The 16,242-nt window shown below is 46.9% G+C and overlaps 1 protein-coding gene across 2 annotated transcripts in view; it reads right to left on the reverse strand.

Moving 5' to 3' along the window:
• The window catches only part of KCNAB1 (potassium voltage-gated channel subfamily A regulatory beta subunit 1), a 75,889-nt gene extending 63,386 nt beyond the window's left edge, over window positions 1–12,503 (reverse strand). Inside the window, exon 1 of one of the 2 annotated variants that reach the window (XM_075098617.1) lies at window positions 11,621–12,503. In XM_075098617.1, the coding sequence (XP_074954718.1) occupies window positions 11,621–11,892 (272 nt within the window). In that variant the 5' untranslated portion in view covers window positions 11,893–12,503. Of the gene's footprint in view, window positions 1–8,061; window positions 8,507–11,620 lie in introns of those variants that run through there. The other variant, XM_075098618.1, reaches the window with a different exon arrangement.
• Window positions 12,504–16,242: the final 3,739 nt, after the last annotated feature.

A 16,242-nucleotide genomic window follows, 5' to 3' on the forward strand; every position in this document is an offset into this window, starting at 1 on the left:
AGGAGATGAGTAATTACTCTTGCAGTCTACGGGGTGTCTTTGTCTGCAATGAAAAATGTGCATTTCATCACCCCAGCTGGGATGGGCAACAGAGGGCTGTCGGGGAATCTGCTCACCCGGTGCTGTGGCTGGACAGCCAAGATAAGCAGCTCCCCCAGACAGCCTCACGGTGCCTATTTGGATGCACTATGGATGCTCATGTACTTCCGAACACCCCAGGAAAAAATAGCAACTCTGCTACTGGAAATAGGGAAATGTGTATTTCTGGCATGGGGATGAAGCAAAGCAACTATGAAAATGCACTCTGAAAACAAACAAAAAAGCTTATCGAGCAGCAGCAGGTCTGCAGCAGGCAGTTTAGCCATGGAAAAAGCTGCTTTTCAAGTAAGCCTCCCCAGGCAGCAGCACACAGCAAAGCCGGGGGAGCCCAGCTGCCTGCAGTCCCACCTGCACTCCCACGGGGGTCTCTGCCTGATGGGCAGATGCAGAAATAGAAGAGTGGTCACCTCCATATGGGGAAACACACAGAATAATAAAAATATATTTCAGTTGATCATGTTGGCTTGCTTAAACTGTAAAAAAAGCAACTTTTGATTCAAAGCAAAGAATCACCCTGATGAGCTCCATCTCTTGCTGAGCACGCAGGGGTGATGCTGGTACTCCCAGAGCACACATTAGCCATTCGTACTTGCACCAGCCTAACAGACTGCCCAGAGGATGGGAGAGTCATTGATTGAAGCAGTATCCTGCAATACTGTAGCTACACCCAGTATTTAATAGCTGACAGAGTTAGAAAGTATATCTAGAAGTACCAAGAGAGGAATCCCCAGGAGATCCCCGCCCCAGCACTTCTGCAGGGCACATGCTCCAGCTCTGCCCCATGTTAGGTTTGTTACTCCCATGTTATTTACCGCAGCCAGTCCTGGGAAAGCAGCCACAGGCTGGAGCCGTGTTGTGGGGCACCCCCACAGCAGCACCCTGGGAGCCAGCATCCCCTCCTTAAGGGCTGGCATCAACTATAACCTACATCTCCTGACCTGGCAACTATTTCCTGATGCTGGACTAATTCTGAGGAAGAGGAGAAAACTGCAATGTGAAGATGAGGGGTCCCTGCGCCCAACAGCACTCTGTTAAAATTAAGCTTGATTACAATCATGTTGCAGCTTTGCCTCCTCTCAGATACTTCCTCTTTGATTCTGCCAAATTCCTCCCAATATCTCCAGGTCCCAGAACGACGCTCTTTATCCTGAATGTTTTGCCTTTGGAATCTGCCAGGCTGGACAAAGTATCGTATTTCCAGGAAAGTTTCCTCTTTACATTACCCCATGCTTACATGCGCTGCAAATTCTGAATTCAATGAAAACTTACTATTAATAACCATTAGTGTACAAACTAGGATTAATAACCAAGAGAAGAAATCAAGGGAATTCTCTAAGCACAGACTGGGCCATAGAGCTGCACTGTCGGGGCTGAAAAGGGGCATTTTCTGCTCATACTGGGAGACCTCCAGTGGGACGGATGGGGATGGAGCAGGAGGAGTAACCACAGGGAAGATGTGGGAAGAGCAGCTGCCATCACATTTGGTCATATACTTCAATTAAGCAAAGCAAAAGAGTTGCAATTGCATCAGTATTGGCTTCGTGTTGAAGACCAGATTCCATTTTCGTTCCACCTGAACCGTGGCCATCTGCGATGACAAGTGCAGAGTCAGCATTGCCGGAGCACACACCATACAGAGACCTGCTCTCAGCCTAGCACTGAATCTAACCTCTTCAAAGCCTTGCCAGAGCCTGGTTTTATGATAATTTCCTAAAGGATGGAGCCCTGAAACAAAGCTGCAACCAGACAGCTGCTAGGGGAGGTTTAGCTGATATTTTCCTAAACTCAGCCCTGCAGCAATCCACTGTTCAGCGGTTTGTGTCAGTGCAACGTATGGCAAATTCCCAATCTCAACAGATCCCAAAGTCAGCCCAAAGACTCCCAGATAAAACCTGTTTTAACCAAGATCGCATGGACTGAGTTTCATCCCAGGGCACACACAGACTGCAGACTTCAAACTTATATTATATATATAAATAAACCCAGAAATAGCCCAAAATTTCAAGTCAGCCCTCTGGAGAGATGCTGGATACAGTCTGCACCACCAACACCACAGCAGGGAGCGGAGAGCAAGCCCAGCAGGCAGCACCCTGCCCACAGAGCTGGTGATTTATTCAGCATCTGGCAGCGCAGGCTTTCAGGCTGGAGTTTGACAGGAGCAGAAGGTGCGTGAAAAGCAGTAGCAAGTGTGTGAATTCCTGTTGGGCACTGGCAGGAGCTGCTGCTCTGCATGCAGCTAAGGGTTAGCTGGGATTTACTGCTGCGGTGGTGAACTGGGACGACAAAATTTGCCGTGTCTTCCACCTACGTCGTGGGGAGCTTCCTACGGAAAGGTGTGGGTAACCCTAGAAGTACTGGCAGGGTGGATCTGAGCTTTTACAGGGCTTTGTTGAGGACTCTATACTGCCAAAGGAAGCATGTGTGCACGTATGTGTGCATACACGTGTGGTCAGGCACACACACATGTTTGTCACTGGCAATGGCAGCAAGGCAGAAAGCAGCAGGATCAGGAGTCAGCATCATACGAGCAGCTAAAGAGCTCCTCCTGCTGAAATCCAGCCGGGGAGATGGGGCTCACGCTGCAGACAGGCTATATGTACTATTTTTCTGAAGGAGTAAAATGGGATTTCTTATTTCAAGGAGGAAATACCACCGTACAAACACCACACACATGTGCAAATACCCTGTTCACATCCCAGCCCACACATGTCACCTATTTTCATCCTGTCCTCCCCCATTAGTGCATGGAATGGGCAAGAACCCTACAAACACAAAAACTAAGGAGCAAGTAGAAACTGAAATAATTTGGGAAAAGGATAGGCATGGGAATATATGCCATTGCTGTTGTACTAGATACCAGGCACTATAGTTTGAACAGACTAAAAAAGAAAAACACTTATGAAAAATTACACTGGCTATTAAAAAAGAACATAGCTGGATAAGGCTCTATAGATTGATTGGCACAGGAAATGGGGAAAACATTAACACTGTAAGCTATATCTCAATAAACATGATGCAACTGTGCTCTGAACCGAACAGATTAGACTGGGAAGTACAGTGCAGGATTATAGGACCACATTGAGTGCTCTCATATATTTTGCTATCTAAAGATTAGATATTTTAAAGCTTCGATGCATGAAATGAGCCTGACAAGGGGGGCCTGGAAAAGCACCTATGGCAAGGTGATTGCTCCCAAATTGCCCTCTCTGTCATAGCCCTGTGGGGCTACAAACATAAAGCCAGAAGAAGGGGCAAGAAGGCTGAAAAGCACGATCTGCCTGCTCACCCCCTGCACAAGGATGCGCCTCCTACCGCACAGCGTAAGTACAGCCATACCAGCACAGAGGAGAACGTCCCTGCAGATCAGCCACACAACCCAGACAACGCCCAGGACCAGGTGCTGAGAAAAGATTATAAGGAGCTGAACAAAAATACAGTAATGCCATTCCTGATATATCGTCTTGGCTTTTTGCCATCTGACAGTTAAAAATTTGCCGTGCTAGAGGTTAAATCTACCCCTTTGTATTTAATAGCCTTTGATGGCCCTGCCTGATACTTTTTGAACATGCTTATACTTTCAGCATCCAAAGCATCCTACAACAGTGAGTCTCCCAATTTCATTACAAGGGGCAGGGAAAGTGTTTCCTGTGTTTTAAACCTGTTGTTAAGAAATTTGAATCGCCCCCGTTTCCTGTGTTAAGGGAGACAGCGAGTTACTTGCTACAGGCTGTTCCTGATTTTAAACACATCTGCTGTAATCCCTGTCAATCATCTTTTTCCTAAGCAAAAAGCCTGTTTAATCACCCGGTGCAGGGACAAATCCCATCACTCTGAGCCCTGTGCTTTCTGTAGCCCGGCTTACCATATCCATTTGAGATGGGATGGCCAGCATGGACTGCAGGATTTGAAATGTTAGCTCCCAGAAATCTATTAAAAAAGCCCTAGTATTTTACTGTTAAGCATGTTACATTTTCTAACACAGTGTTTGCCTTTGTGTCTACCGCAAGTTGATATAACCCAGGGATGGGGGGCACTTTTCAGCCGTAGTTCTTCTGCAGGAGTATTTTGTCTTTTTGCCCATGCTGGTGAGTGCCTTGAGTGGTCACCACCAAATACTGGTACTCACCAAAAGCCTTTTGTTATTTCAGGATTTGAACCGGTTACCCAAGTGCCATAATTGCCTCAATACGCTTACCAAACTGGAGAGCCTTTCCAGTAAGTTTAGCATGTTTGATCTCTTGTCATACCTAGAAAGTAAGTTACAACGTAGTTGAAGAACGACACTCATTCTGGTGCTACAGACTGGGTATCGCACTCTCTTATTGCTTTTCCAGACACAGACCTGTACCACCATAAGACACACACCAAATTAGATGTACAAACCACAGCCCTTTTGCCATCAGATTGCCCCTAGAGCAATCTGGTACTTCCTCTTGCTGTATTTAGCCACAGTAAGTATTTTAATTTTTCAGAATTAAGAGATATCAGCTATCTGGTCACCACAATATTTTTATTACCAGCACCTCTGCCTGCCATGCAGCAGCACAAGCCACCTCCTCCTCATCACACATCAAAAGGGACTGCAAGTGATTTGGCGAAAAAGAAAAAGCTGAGTGAGGGTGGGTTGTACCATCAGTTTGCCTCTGACAATTTGCAGGTGCCCTCTCCTCCCTGCGGTCACCATGCCCAACTCGTCGCTGCACCGGCTGAGTGCTCACTTTGCGACGGTGTCATTTCCCATTGCAATCAGAAAAGAAAAGCAGCCCATCCTGCAGAGGGCTACCTGCTAGCCAGTCTTCTTACAAAAGCTTCAGCATGACAATCCTAAATTTCAAGTTTTTAATTAGCATAACCAACAAAAGCAACATAAACTGGGTAGAACATCCCAGTGCTTTCTCAGGTTGCAGGAACTCCTGAAAGAGCTTCAGGGGGGTCGCTCCAAATGAACAAAGTTTGCCAGGGACTTGTGTGCTTTGGGAAGACTTCACCCTCAACTAAATATAAAATAGATAAAATATGAACAGAAGACTATACCTCAGCTCAGAAGGCTGCTGCATGGGTTAATCCAGCAGCGCCTTGGGAGTCCATGACCTCTATAGATATTTTCCACCTATAACAGTTGCCAACAACACGTTTTTCAAAAGTTGCCTGGGTGCTTTTGCAGACATATACATATAGCATTTCACCTTCTGGCTCTCAAACTGCAGCTGCCCAAGCGCAGAGATGTTATTTTTGCCATGCATGAGCAGAATATTGAGAAGTTTTACAGTCACAGCTTCCCAGCTGTGAGGACAGACCCAGCCCATGTAGTCTGGGCTGTAAGAGCTCAAACCCCAGCAAAGTCTGTATGGAAGAAGGCTGTGCAATGAACACTCCATTGGATAATAAGACACAAAATGGGCTTTGCAAATGGCGTTTTGTCTGAGAGAAATACTATTGTCATCAGAAACAAACTAAGCTTATGCACTGCTGCACTTTCAGTTATTCAGTAATAGGCTGAACTCAGCTGTATTTGCTAAAGGAATGAAAGGAAAAAGAACTAATCAACCTATAAATAAACCAGCTTATACGTATTTAGTGTTTCTTGTTAACAATTCATTACTTTCCACACATAATTAAATAGTTCTTAATTTAAAAAAGAGTTTTTTATTGTGCTGTCTTTAGACTAGAACTATGGATATCTGAAGAAAAGTCTGGAAGGCAAAACCAGCCGTGCTAGAAAAGAAAATGTTCAAGTTCACAATGAAACTACAAGGGCCTCTGTACTTCTAAGGCTAGAAGAGCAAAAACCTACAGAAAGCAGCGATGACCGCTGGAAAATCCCTCCCACCCTGCAGCAGACCCTGCCGCACAGGCCTCTCCTGCAAATCTCTTCTTTCTCTGGATATGATATATGGGAAATGCAATATCTTATAGCTGTTTCTGTCAACTATGAAAAATGCACATACTTAAAATTAAGCATATGTTTGAATCCATCAGCATCAATAGAAATTAAGCACATGCTCTATTTTACCATGACTAAAGGCTCTGATGAATGAAGACCACTCCATTTTATAAGCCAAGAAACAGAGTAGTGTATGAAGTGATTTGCACAGAGCCTGTGATAGAGCTGAGCGTGCAACCACAGCCCTTGGCACTGGGTACAGCCTCAGGGCCAACACCAACTACCCCAGGAGCACACAACAGTCACAGAATATCTCATTAATTACATTTTTCTGTGACTTAAAAACTCAGTCTCCAGTGCATCCGGGGATTGGGTATCCATCCCCACAGAAGTTTTCTCCCCGGCCTCTCGGCAGGTTTTCTCCTCCAGGCTAGGCACGTTTTCTGTGCGGCAGCAAGCAGAGATGAACATCAGTGCTGAGTTTTGACCAATGCATTTTTGACTCAGTAGCAGTTGGGTTCAGGATCAGGGAGGTGCCTGTACATCAGGGCATCTGCAGGATAATCTCCTGTGGAGGAAACTTTAGACACCAGATCATAACTGCTCTATGGGAACACTCTGTGACCATGATGTTACTTGTGCTTCTCAGCGAGGGCACAGTAAGTGTTAAACTGTGTCTGGAGTGGACCAATGCCATAGGAAGTGCAGAAATAGCAGAGAAATAAGATAAATGGGAATTTTCATGGGTATACTAACACCAACTGTTTCAAACACAACTGCCACGTGGGATTAGGATCATCAGAAGGGGGGACAAAAGAATTTCTCATTAGAAGGGAGGCAAGCTTCCAGATCTTAAAACCCCAGTTAATCAGAGTATCTCCCTTGGGGACAGCATCACTCCTGCTAACCCAGAGAGAACCAGGGATTACTTCTCTGCTCGGAACATGGCATCCCTGGGATGTTGTTCCATTGCCTTTGGACATTTTCCCTTTTCATCACTCGAACACTGTAGGCTCAGTTCTCTACTTATTTACATCAGCTTTCAAGGCTGTGCAACCCCAACTTGCTCCAGGGATTCCCAGCCGGCGCCAGCAGGGCAGAGGTACAAAGCCCTTTGCTGTTTCTTGTGATGCTGGCTCCAAGGCACTTCTTTTACACACTCAGTCCTCTCTGCACAGTGTCACCAAACAACAAATTTCCCTGGCCAGCAGCTAAACCTGTGACGTAACTTTGCTGTTTCCATAAAAATTGTAAACCTGTTGTCTTATTTAAATTTTAAGTTCAGACCGACCATGGGCAAAAGTCAATCTCTTGGGAAAGTAAATGTTTTGAAGAAAATTTTATTAGAAGCACAGATAATGTATCTACTTTCCATATGGGATGTCGTCCTTTTAAAATTAATCTCTTTCAAAACAAAACAAAATTACAACTGATAGACAAATCTTGCTGATGTCTTCTTCAACAGTCGTTCCCCAGCTCACACCCTCTTTCCCCAGGGTGTCCCAGCTCCTGCATGGATGAAGTCCTCCCCCTTGCACACTCTTTCTAACACACAAGACATGTATTTCACAGCCTGAACCCAGCAGACTCTGGCTATAGGGCTTTCAGTCCATTTGCTGCAGTTTTAGGGCAGAGTGGGGACAGACGTTACATCGAAGCACCAGCCACAGTCAGAACACCTCTACTCTCCATGTTTTCTGTTTCACTGTTCAGCCTTTTAATGCACATAAATAAATGAGTTTTCATTAAAACATCAGAAAGAGTAGATACTTCTACCCAAATTTGAAAGAGGCGGTTCAGTAGATGGACACAAAAAACTAATGTTAGAAGAAAAAGGTCAAATTCAAAGTTTTAAGAGAATAGGTCACATGCATTTAGCTTTGCTCAAAGCCGTGCTAATTCTTATGGTCCTCAGAAAACTTAGAGAAGAAAAGCTACTAAAGCAGACAAGATCTTCATATTTTGCAAGCCTGCCTGAGGGTGTGCACGGGTTGCTCAGTCAAGTTTCCCGTTGTTTTAGCTGTTTGCAGCTGTACAGCCAGTCACCAAGTACCCCAGCAAGGGACACACACAAGTACCTGTACTTCATTCCTGTTTCGGCTCGGACGGTCTCTTGCAGCGACAGCCCATGCAGGTGCAGGAACTTCTCCAGCTGCTTCAGCTCGGCGGCTCGGCTCAGCTTCCCCGGCCAGCCCGTGGCGGGAGGGCAGGCCCTGGGAACCACACTTTGCTTTTTACCTCTCAGGAGAACTTCACCTGGCTTCTGCAGGCTCGGCTTGTGGGGTGGGATATCCGCACAGGTGGGCTTGTACAAATGCATGGTCTACACGTGGAGCTGCAAAGAGACCCTCAATGCCCAGCAGCTGCTGGAGTGTGGGGTCCTCAGGAGCTCCCACCCTACAGTCCGCTGAAGGGAGAGCCCAGAGCCATCACACTCTCACCAGTGCAAGACGATATGAGCTGGGTTGTGTTGCCCAAGAGGGCCACAGGGCTACAGAGCAGTATTCTTCTCCCAGCTGTTCTTTATATTATTGCAACTGGCTCATTTTAATTGATGCCCAGGATGGATTCTGGCCAAGATCAACAATCTTGTTCATCTGCTGAAACCTATGATGATCAAGAACTCCAAGGGATAAGGACTGCCAGTGGGAATAGAGCACAGACCCCGTTTCCCAGGTCTTATATTTAGATAATGAGACATATTTGTTTGGGATTCAATCCAAGGCCAACAAATGTAAAACAAATATTCTCACAGGGTTTATTTCAGGCCTTGGCCTGGACAGATGAATGCTGCAAGCATCTCTTATGCAAGTCATTAAAGCCTTTTGTTTTCTCATAGTCCTTTGTAAACTCTCACAGCTCAGGTTACCCGATCTGTAAACTTCCTCAGTATCTGCAGCCTCCTGGGGCTTCGACAATTAATTAGAAAACAAAGGCTACAGAGCAAACACCAAGAAGAAAAAAAAACAACCTAAAAACAGACAAGGGAAATACTTGAGAAAGGAATGAACTACAGGCATCAGAGCCGGGTCAGGGAAGGAGCAGCAGCTTTCGGGAGGCTGCACGGCCCCGCAGGAGCTCCTGCGTGATGGAGAGGGGCTGTGGGAGGGGAGCCGGCAAAGTCTCTGAGATGCCACAAGATGCTACAAAACCTCCAGCTCCGCAGAACTAGGTGCCCCTTGGCATGGGGCAGCAGGAGAGGACACAGGTACATGTCTGAGCACTATGCCTAAAAATAAATGTACTGAACCAAAACCCAGTTATTTCACCACTGCTAAATAGCAAACAAAAAGCCTCTGGTTCTCAGGGTCTTCATCCCTGAGGGGTGGTGGGAGAAAGAGCACAGGTTTCACGGCATCACCAAATCCAGTGCACAAGGGCATCCAGCGCCCTCCGGTTAAGAGAACATCCAGGAGGACAACAGCAACCTTTTCTGGCCAAGACCAGCTCCCAGAAAACAAATCCTGACAATGTATGATACATACCATGGAGGCAGATTTCTGAGGCTCTTCTATTTTAAAAACTCAACCCATTTTCTGACTGTTTTTTCAATCTCAAATACATTGAAAAAATAAGTTAAATAATCAAGTGATTGATGTATCATGAACTTAACTAATCCTTAAATCTTTCAAAGCAGATAAACAAAGACTGATCCCAAACCCAGAACGTACTTTAAAAGATTATAATTCAATGTCACAGGGGGGAGTTTGGCATGGACATTTGGATTACCCGGTTATTCTTTCTCTGCAACTGTTGTGTCAGGGCCCTGAGGGCATTGAGGGCATTGGACACTGGGGGCGTTGGACTGAGGACATTAGGGACATCGATGTCCCCAATGTCCCAGATTGGGGCAGTGGGAGGGGTCCTGCCCTGCTGCCCCAGGGCCCCCCCAGCCCCATGGTACCCTGACACACTGTTGCCCGAAGATGGGGGATCCTGTTCTCATGGTACTGACCAAGGTGAACCATCAATGGTGGGGTGCAGGCGATGCTTTCAGGTTCTACTCTTTGCAACACAAGTACACTCAATGGAGGGAAAGGTGCCCTGTGACTGCAGCCATGCCTGCCTCATAAGAACTGAATTTTTCCTCCCAGCAGTGCAACACCAAAGGCTGTAGCTGTGATCTTTCCTGCAGTGCCTTGCAGCAGGCATGGACAGGTCTGCAGCAACACACTTTATCTGAGCACAGTTCATCCGCTGGGACTCCTGATGTCTCTTTTCACTCTCATCCCAGCTCCTAAAATAAATCCCCTTTTGTTTCACCTCCTGTCAGATCCATCTCTCTCCTCACCTGTAGGGAAAGGTGAATCAATGGCAAAGCAATATTTCTGCAAGCTCTTCTGCATTTTTTAGACATAAGTGTTTCACTGATTTGGAGTTTTAGAGGCTTGAAAAGATCAGCATCATTAGAAACTTAGTTCTCCCAAAAGTTATTCCCCAGTGCTTTGTTTTTATAGCGTTGTTTAAGACCACAGGTGCCTGATCACGGGCTGGTGTGGCCGATGAGTGCCATGCCCAAAATAGTGCTCAGTCTTAGTCTACAGACCCGCTTGTATTTCCTTCATTGGGCTTGTTAGACATTTCTGCACTTAGCAAGTACTTGCTCCATCTCTCATAGTTTTATCTTGTTTTGCTTTCAGCCGTCCTGTTTCAAATTTTTATTCTAATTATTTTTTTTATTAATTTCTAATCCCAGCACGTCTGTAAGATCTCAGTTTGTGCGAGGCACTTCAGCCATCTCCGTTCTGTCTGGGATTAGGGAATATCTCACCCAACTTCTCAGCTGAAATCCCTGTTGTTACTGATGCTTTCATGTATTGCTGGGCAAAACACTGAAACCTCCCTTTGGCAGCAGCCCTGTCCCTTGAGGTAAATGAAATCCACATCCTCCCTCTGCCAGTTCCTAAAAGCACCCTGAGCGAGCACAGTCACCCTGTCCCCACGTTGCTGCTGTTTGTGGACAGCAGGACTGAGACAGCAACGCCAGGCAATTCATATTTAGGTTCCTATTTCATTAAGGGTCTTACTCGGCACAGGAGATTAGAGTGTCGCACATCTAATTTCCACTAATGCCAAGATCCCCTTATATTTTTCTTAAAGGAGTAAGATCAGATTCTGGAAGCTCTGACATTAAGACTGATGGAATTAGAAATTCAGCAGCTGCAGGTTTCCCCTCCTGGGTGGCTTGTTCGCAGCTGCCCGGGTCTGGGGAGGGAAGGGGGAGACGGGGACCAGGGGACACCAGCACCCAGCAAAGGCTGTCCTGACATTTTCTCCTGTCACCCACACAGTCCCTGCACAACAGCAACAACTTTTCAACTAAATTCAAATAAAAATACAGCCACTTGGACAAAACAGCCCATGAGAAATAAGGCTGAATAACCCCTGGCAGTTTATGCCGAAGAAGTTATGGAAACTAAGAAACAGGTTTGCAGAGTTTTCAGCTCTATAATGCACATCTATCACAGTGCAGGGGAAAAAAAAACCAAATAATCAGAAGAGTCAGGCTCCTAAAGTCAAAAAGCTTTCTATTATTATTATTATTATAATCATCATCGTAATCATCACCACCACCACCACCACCATCATTTCCTGGAGTGCAAATTGCTACTGTCTGAATAGCCAGCGGGTACATACCTGTGGGGCATCCCAGTGGTGTAGGCGATGGTGTACTCATGGGAGAGCTCACAGACCCGCAGGTACCAGTTCATCTCCAGCTCCCGCAGCAGAGCCAGCCGCTGAGCACGCTGCTGTGGCTGGCCAGCCCGCACTCGGCCTTCCTTCCCGCTTTCCAAGGAGCTCTTCAGGGCTCTCTCCCTGCTCCCCAGGGAAAGCACCGACTGCTTCCTCAGCTTCAGGGCTTCCTCAGTATTTTTATTCCCCACGGTCCCTGTGCGTGCTGCCAGCATTTTGTGTCCTGCCTCGGTGTGAAGGCAGCACACCCAGCACTAAGTCGCTGCCCTCAAATCATTTAAACTGATTTTCAGCACGCACTTTCCTCCCTCTATAACCTCATGCCGGCCACAAAGCTGTAATTAGATATGTGTCTGCGGAGCTTAACCAGAAAGAAGAGCTGCAACCTTCTCATGGAAACATCTGTAGCAGCTTCCCGCTTACCAGCGGGCTTCGTTTTGCAATGAATAAGGAGGACTGTTCTTAAAAAACAACATATAAACACGTGCAAAGCAGCGCACCTAACCTGGGCTTGTATAAAACAAGGTATTTAGGTGGGTAGTAGTGGAAAAAAAGGTCCAGCTTGCTAAAGCTGTAAACATCAGAGGGCTCCAGCCAACATAGATGAAGTCATGCGTGCGCTCACCTCAACGGCAAACCCACTGCCACGTGGGCTCGCCCGAGCAAATTGCAGCATGGTTCCTGCTGGATGCGGCCTCAGAGCATCAGTGTCTTCACCGACCCGGCTGCGTTAGAGCTGAGCTGTCCAGTCCATCCCTCCTCCTCCTCCCACATGCAGTGCTCCAGCTGCTTGGGTCGCCCTGTCCGGCAGGAACTTCCATTCTCCAAGGAATTTGTAGAAATTCAGGGACTTGATCACCCCTAAGATGAGAACAAAGTGATGACTTTTCCTGATTTGTTTGCTGAGCAAACAGTGTTTCAGGAAAATGTATGAAAGGAACGGATACTAGAATTGAATTAATGTCCCTCTTTGTTTTGAAAAGTAAAAGCTGATATGGAGATTACAGCACTAATCACAGCAGCCACTCTAGGAGCACAAACATATCCTTGTTTGGAGAGAGAGGCAGGCAGAGAGGAAAAAAGCCCTCTAAAGACAAGGAGGATTTTAAAGCCATTGCACAGAAAAGAAGAGCGATTGCCCACCCGTGCCCTGCACGGAGAATGTGTGTGTCTCACGTGGAAAGGCAACTTGCAAGCAGTTGCACAGGGATAAGGGGGCTGGATGAAGAGCTTCACCGAAACAGGGAAAAGGGACCTCTGGAGGTCTCTAGCCTCCCATTGGCAGCAGGTCTGTCATCAGCCCTAGATGAGTTTCCCCCCCCCAGGTCTTGCAGAGGCCCCAAGGCTGGAGGGTCCCCCAGCTCTCTGGGCAGCCTCTTCCCACGCTGCACAACCCACTGCTGAAAAAGCTCTTCCCAACATCCACCTCGAAGTTCCCAGCTCCAAAGCTGTGGCTGGTGTCCCCCGCCTTACCGCCTGCCACCCTCCAGGAGAGTTTGCATCTGCCACCTTCCTCTCTCCCCTCCAGGCACTTCCAGGCTGCTGTTGGGTCCCTTCTCAGCCAGCCAGGACCAGCCCAGCTCTCGTCACCCCTCCTGGACCTGGGACCCTCCAGCCTCTGGCCACCCAGGCAGCCTCCGCCAGGTGCCCCCCAACCTTTGGGAGCTGGAGGCCTCCTGAGCTAGGCATGGTCGTGGGTAAGGTCTGCTGGCCATGCTCCCCCTGAGGAGCCTGGCACAGGGATCATCCTACTTGCAACAACAGCACTCTGCACGTTCACTGCATTTCAGGATGTGCCCACAGTCAAAAAAAGAGCCTTTTTTAGATGCTTTTTAAGAAAGCAGTTCCATCCCTGTTGGGAAGAAGTCCTATAAACTTTGCCTTCCACAGAAACTGGTGTACCCAACCTATTAATCAGACATGGCACTAAAATGTTCTCTGGATATTTTGCAAAACTGCAGAAAAATGCCTTGAAATTATTTGAGCTGTTAACAATTTCTAGTACTGAGCCTGTTCTGAAATGTTACCTTGTTTCTCATTAAGCTTTCTAGCGCTTCCCAAATTGGAAAAGGTTTCCAGCAACTCCAGAAGCCTTTAAATCAACCCTGAGCAGCTGAAGGAATATATACTTGTTTTACAGATAAGTTCAAGCCTCGTAAGATTCTTCAAGTTCTTTCACTTGGAAGCTGGCTAACAAAAGCAAAATAAAGTTCTTAAAGTTGTACAAAAGGCATATTGTGCTTACGCAGCCTTCCATGTGTATCATTTCCTTAACCACAGAAAAGCCCTGTTGTTCCCAGACTTTAAAAGGTATCAGTCACCTTGAAAGTAAACTAAATTAAAAGCAGATGCTGACAATTTGTTCCTCTCTAAATGGAGCATTGTTGGTCGTACAGCAGGCTATTGTGAGGAGAGATGTTCCTGTAATGTCCCATTTAGGTAGGTAATGCTATCGGATATTGTCTCTTGGATGATTATATATTCTGGCAGGTAAGAAGACCCTGGATCACTTTATAAAAAATGCAGAAAGATTGCTTTCCTGAAAGCCAACCTAGCCAGCTGGCTTTAAATATTGATACCGCACTTCTGCGGCTGTATTGAAATACTTGGCTTCCTCAGCATCTCGCCGAGCGAGGGTACCACGCCGTGCCAGAGCAGCACAAACCTCCAGCCTGGCTCTCCAGGGGGACCGTGGGCAACCCTGGGGCACCTCCCTGGGGGATGAGCCCTCTGCCACATGAGCATCCCACCCAGCCCTCTGCAGCACCAGAAATCATCTCCCGCTTGGGTACTAGCAAACATCCCACCTGTGAACATTGCTAGACCAAGACTAGTCAGCCCTTGTATTATTTCCCAGATGAGGGGTGGTGATTAATCACTAACCAGTTTTACATGAGCTCCCTTCCTGAAGGGAAAGAGGGGAGAAGGCAGTGCCTGGGGGGAGGCCTCACCCCACACCCACTGTGGGGGCAGGCGGCCAGGGGGACACAGGGTACAGGACCAGGGTATAGTGTCCGGGCTTTGAAAATTTCTGTAGGTCCTCTTAAAATGCCTTATAAAATTTGATTTTTATTCCAGCTGCTGTCCCTAGAGATGGACACACAGGAGGGAAACCATCTTCGTGCCTCTCTCTGCAGAAGCCGCCCCACCTGCCAGTCGGGTCCCCCCGCACCCACCCCTGGCTGGCAGGTCCCAGCCGGTGGCCCCGGGGCTCAGCTGGGTCCCCAGCCGTGGCACAGCCCCCACCGAGGCCCTCGCTGCCCCAGCAGCCGCCCAGCCCACACGGGTGGGTTAATCTCTCCGCTGCCAAGCGTAATGCCCTGCACTTATCTGTATTAAACGCACAATCCCGAGCTGTCTGGAGTGAAGGGAGGTTACAGCAATAACAAGAAGTGCAGAGGTACAGAACAGTCATGAAAAAAGTCAAACGATATAGTTCATGTCACCAGTTTTAAAGCAGAATGTTCCTGGAATACCCAGCCTTGCCACCTCCGGGATCAGAACAAGGGTTTAATTTATTTTCCTCTGGCTCAGACACCGTTTTAGTCAAACCTCTCATTTTCCAGATGTAAATAAGAGAAACATTACAGTAGGTGTTTTCTGCTCGGAAAAGCTTTAGGTTCCTGTGATGAATTAGTGCACATCACACAATTTTAATTTTTAAAGTTTTTTGGTTTGGGTTTTTTTTTGTTTTGTTTTTAATCTCTTAAGCAGTTTTCTATCAGGATGTGCATTTCAGCTAAATCTGTGAAAGTCTGTGCTGATCTTCTTCACAGTAAATTTATTTTGCCTCATCCCAAACTAAAGGAAAGCAGGGTGTGAATTCTGACCCAGTAGTTCTCCATCAATTCTACTAAAACTCATTTAACATTCATCCTCTTTCAAAATTATCTTAAAATCCACCCTAGCTTTTCAGATTCCACACTAGCCTCTTAAAGAGGGTATTCCCCAAAATTTTTCAGCTATGTATATGTTCACCTAAAATCTATTTGCATACACAGATACAGCTCATCTCAAGCAGGACAAATGAGCAGCAGTTAATAACCTGGAAGGTCCTGTTTAGAGGTTTTTAAGCGGAATAATGCAAGCTTTTGATTGACGTACAGATTGAGTTGGAAAATATCTGTAAGTGATATCTAAGTAAACATATATATTTCATCCCATAGGAGCACAGTAATTTTCAAATGCGTAACCCAATTAACAGGAGTCTAAAAGATAGCCTTTAGGCTAACGGCACTCTTGCTCCACACTGTCTTCTACTTAAGGTAATTGAAACCCCATCAGGTTTCAATTCATTAAGGATCTTAATTGGCTTTAAGTGGTTCACCCTGCTCTGACAGCGTTTAAATGCAGTGACTTACGAACAGCATGACCAGGGAAGTCTCAACTCCTCCTGCACTGCTTGGCCAGCAGCAATTGGCTTTGTGCCCCGGCCCGCTGCCTGCTGCCCTGCTCTGGGCACGGAAGCCTGCAGGCAGCACCTGCCTGCTCCGGGCAGGAGGCAGCACGGCACGGGCAGAGCTGGCAGGAGATGGACGGGCATCCTCAGCAAACGTGCTTTCCTG

The sequence above is a fragment of the Phalacrocorax aristotelis genome, chromosome 7 (assembly GCF_949628215.1).
Source record: "Phalacrocorax aristotelis chromosome 7, bGulAri2.1, whole genome shotgun sequence".
In the NCBI taxonomy this organism is placed as follows: Eukaryota; Metazoa; Chordata; class Aves; order Suliformes; family Phalacrocoracidae; genus Phalacrocorax; species Phalacrocorax aristotelis.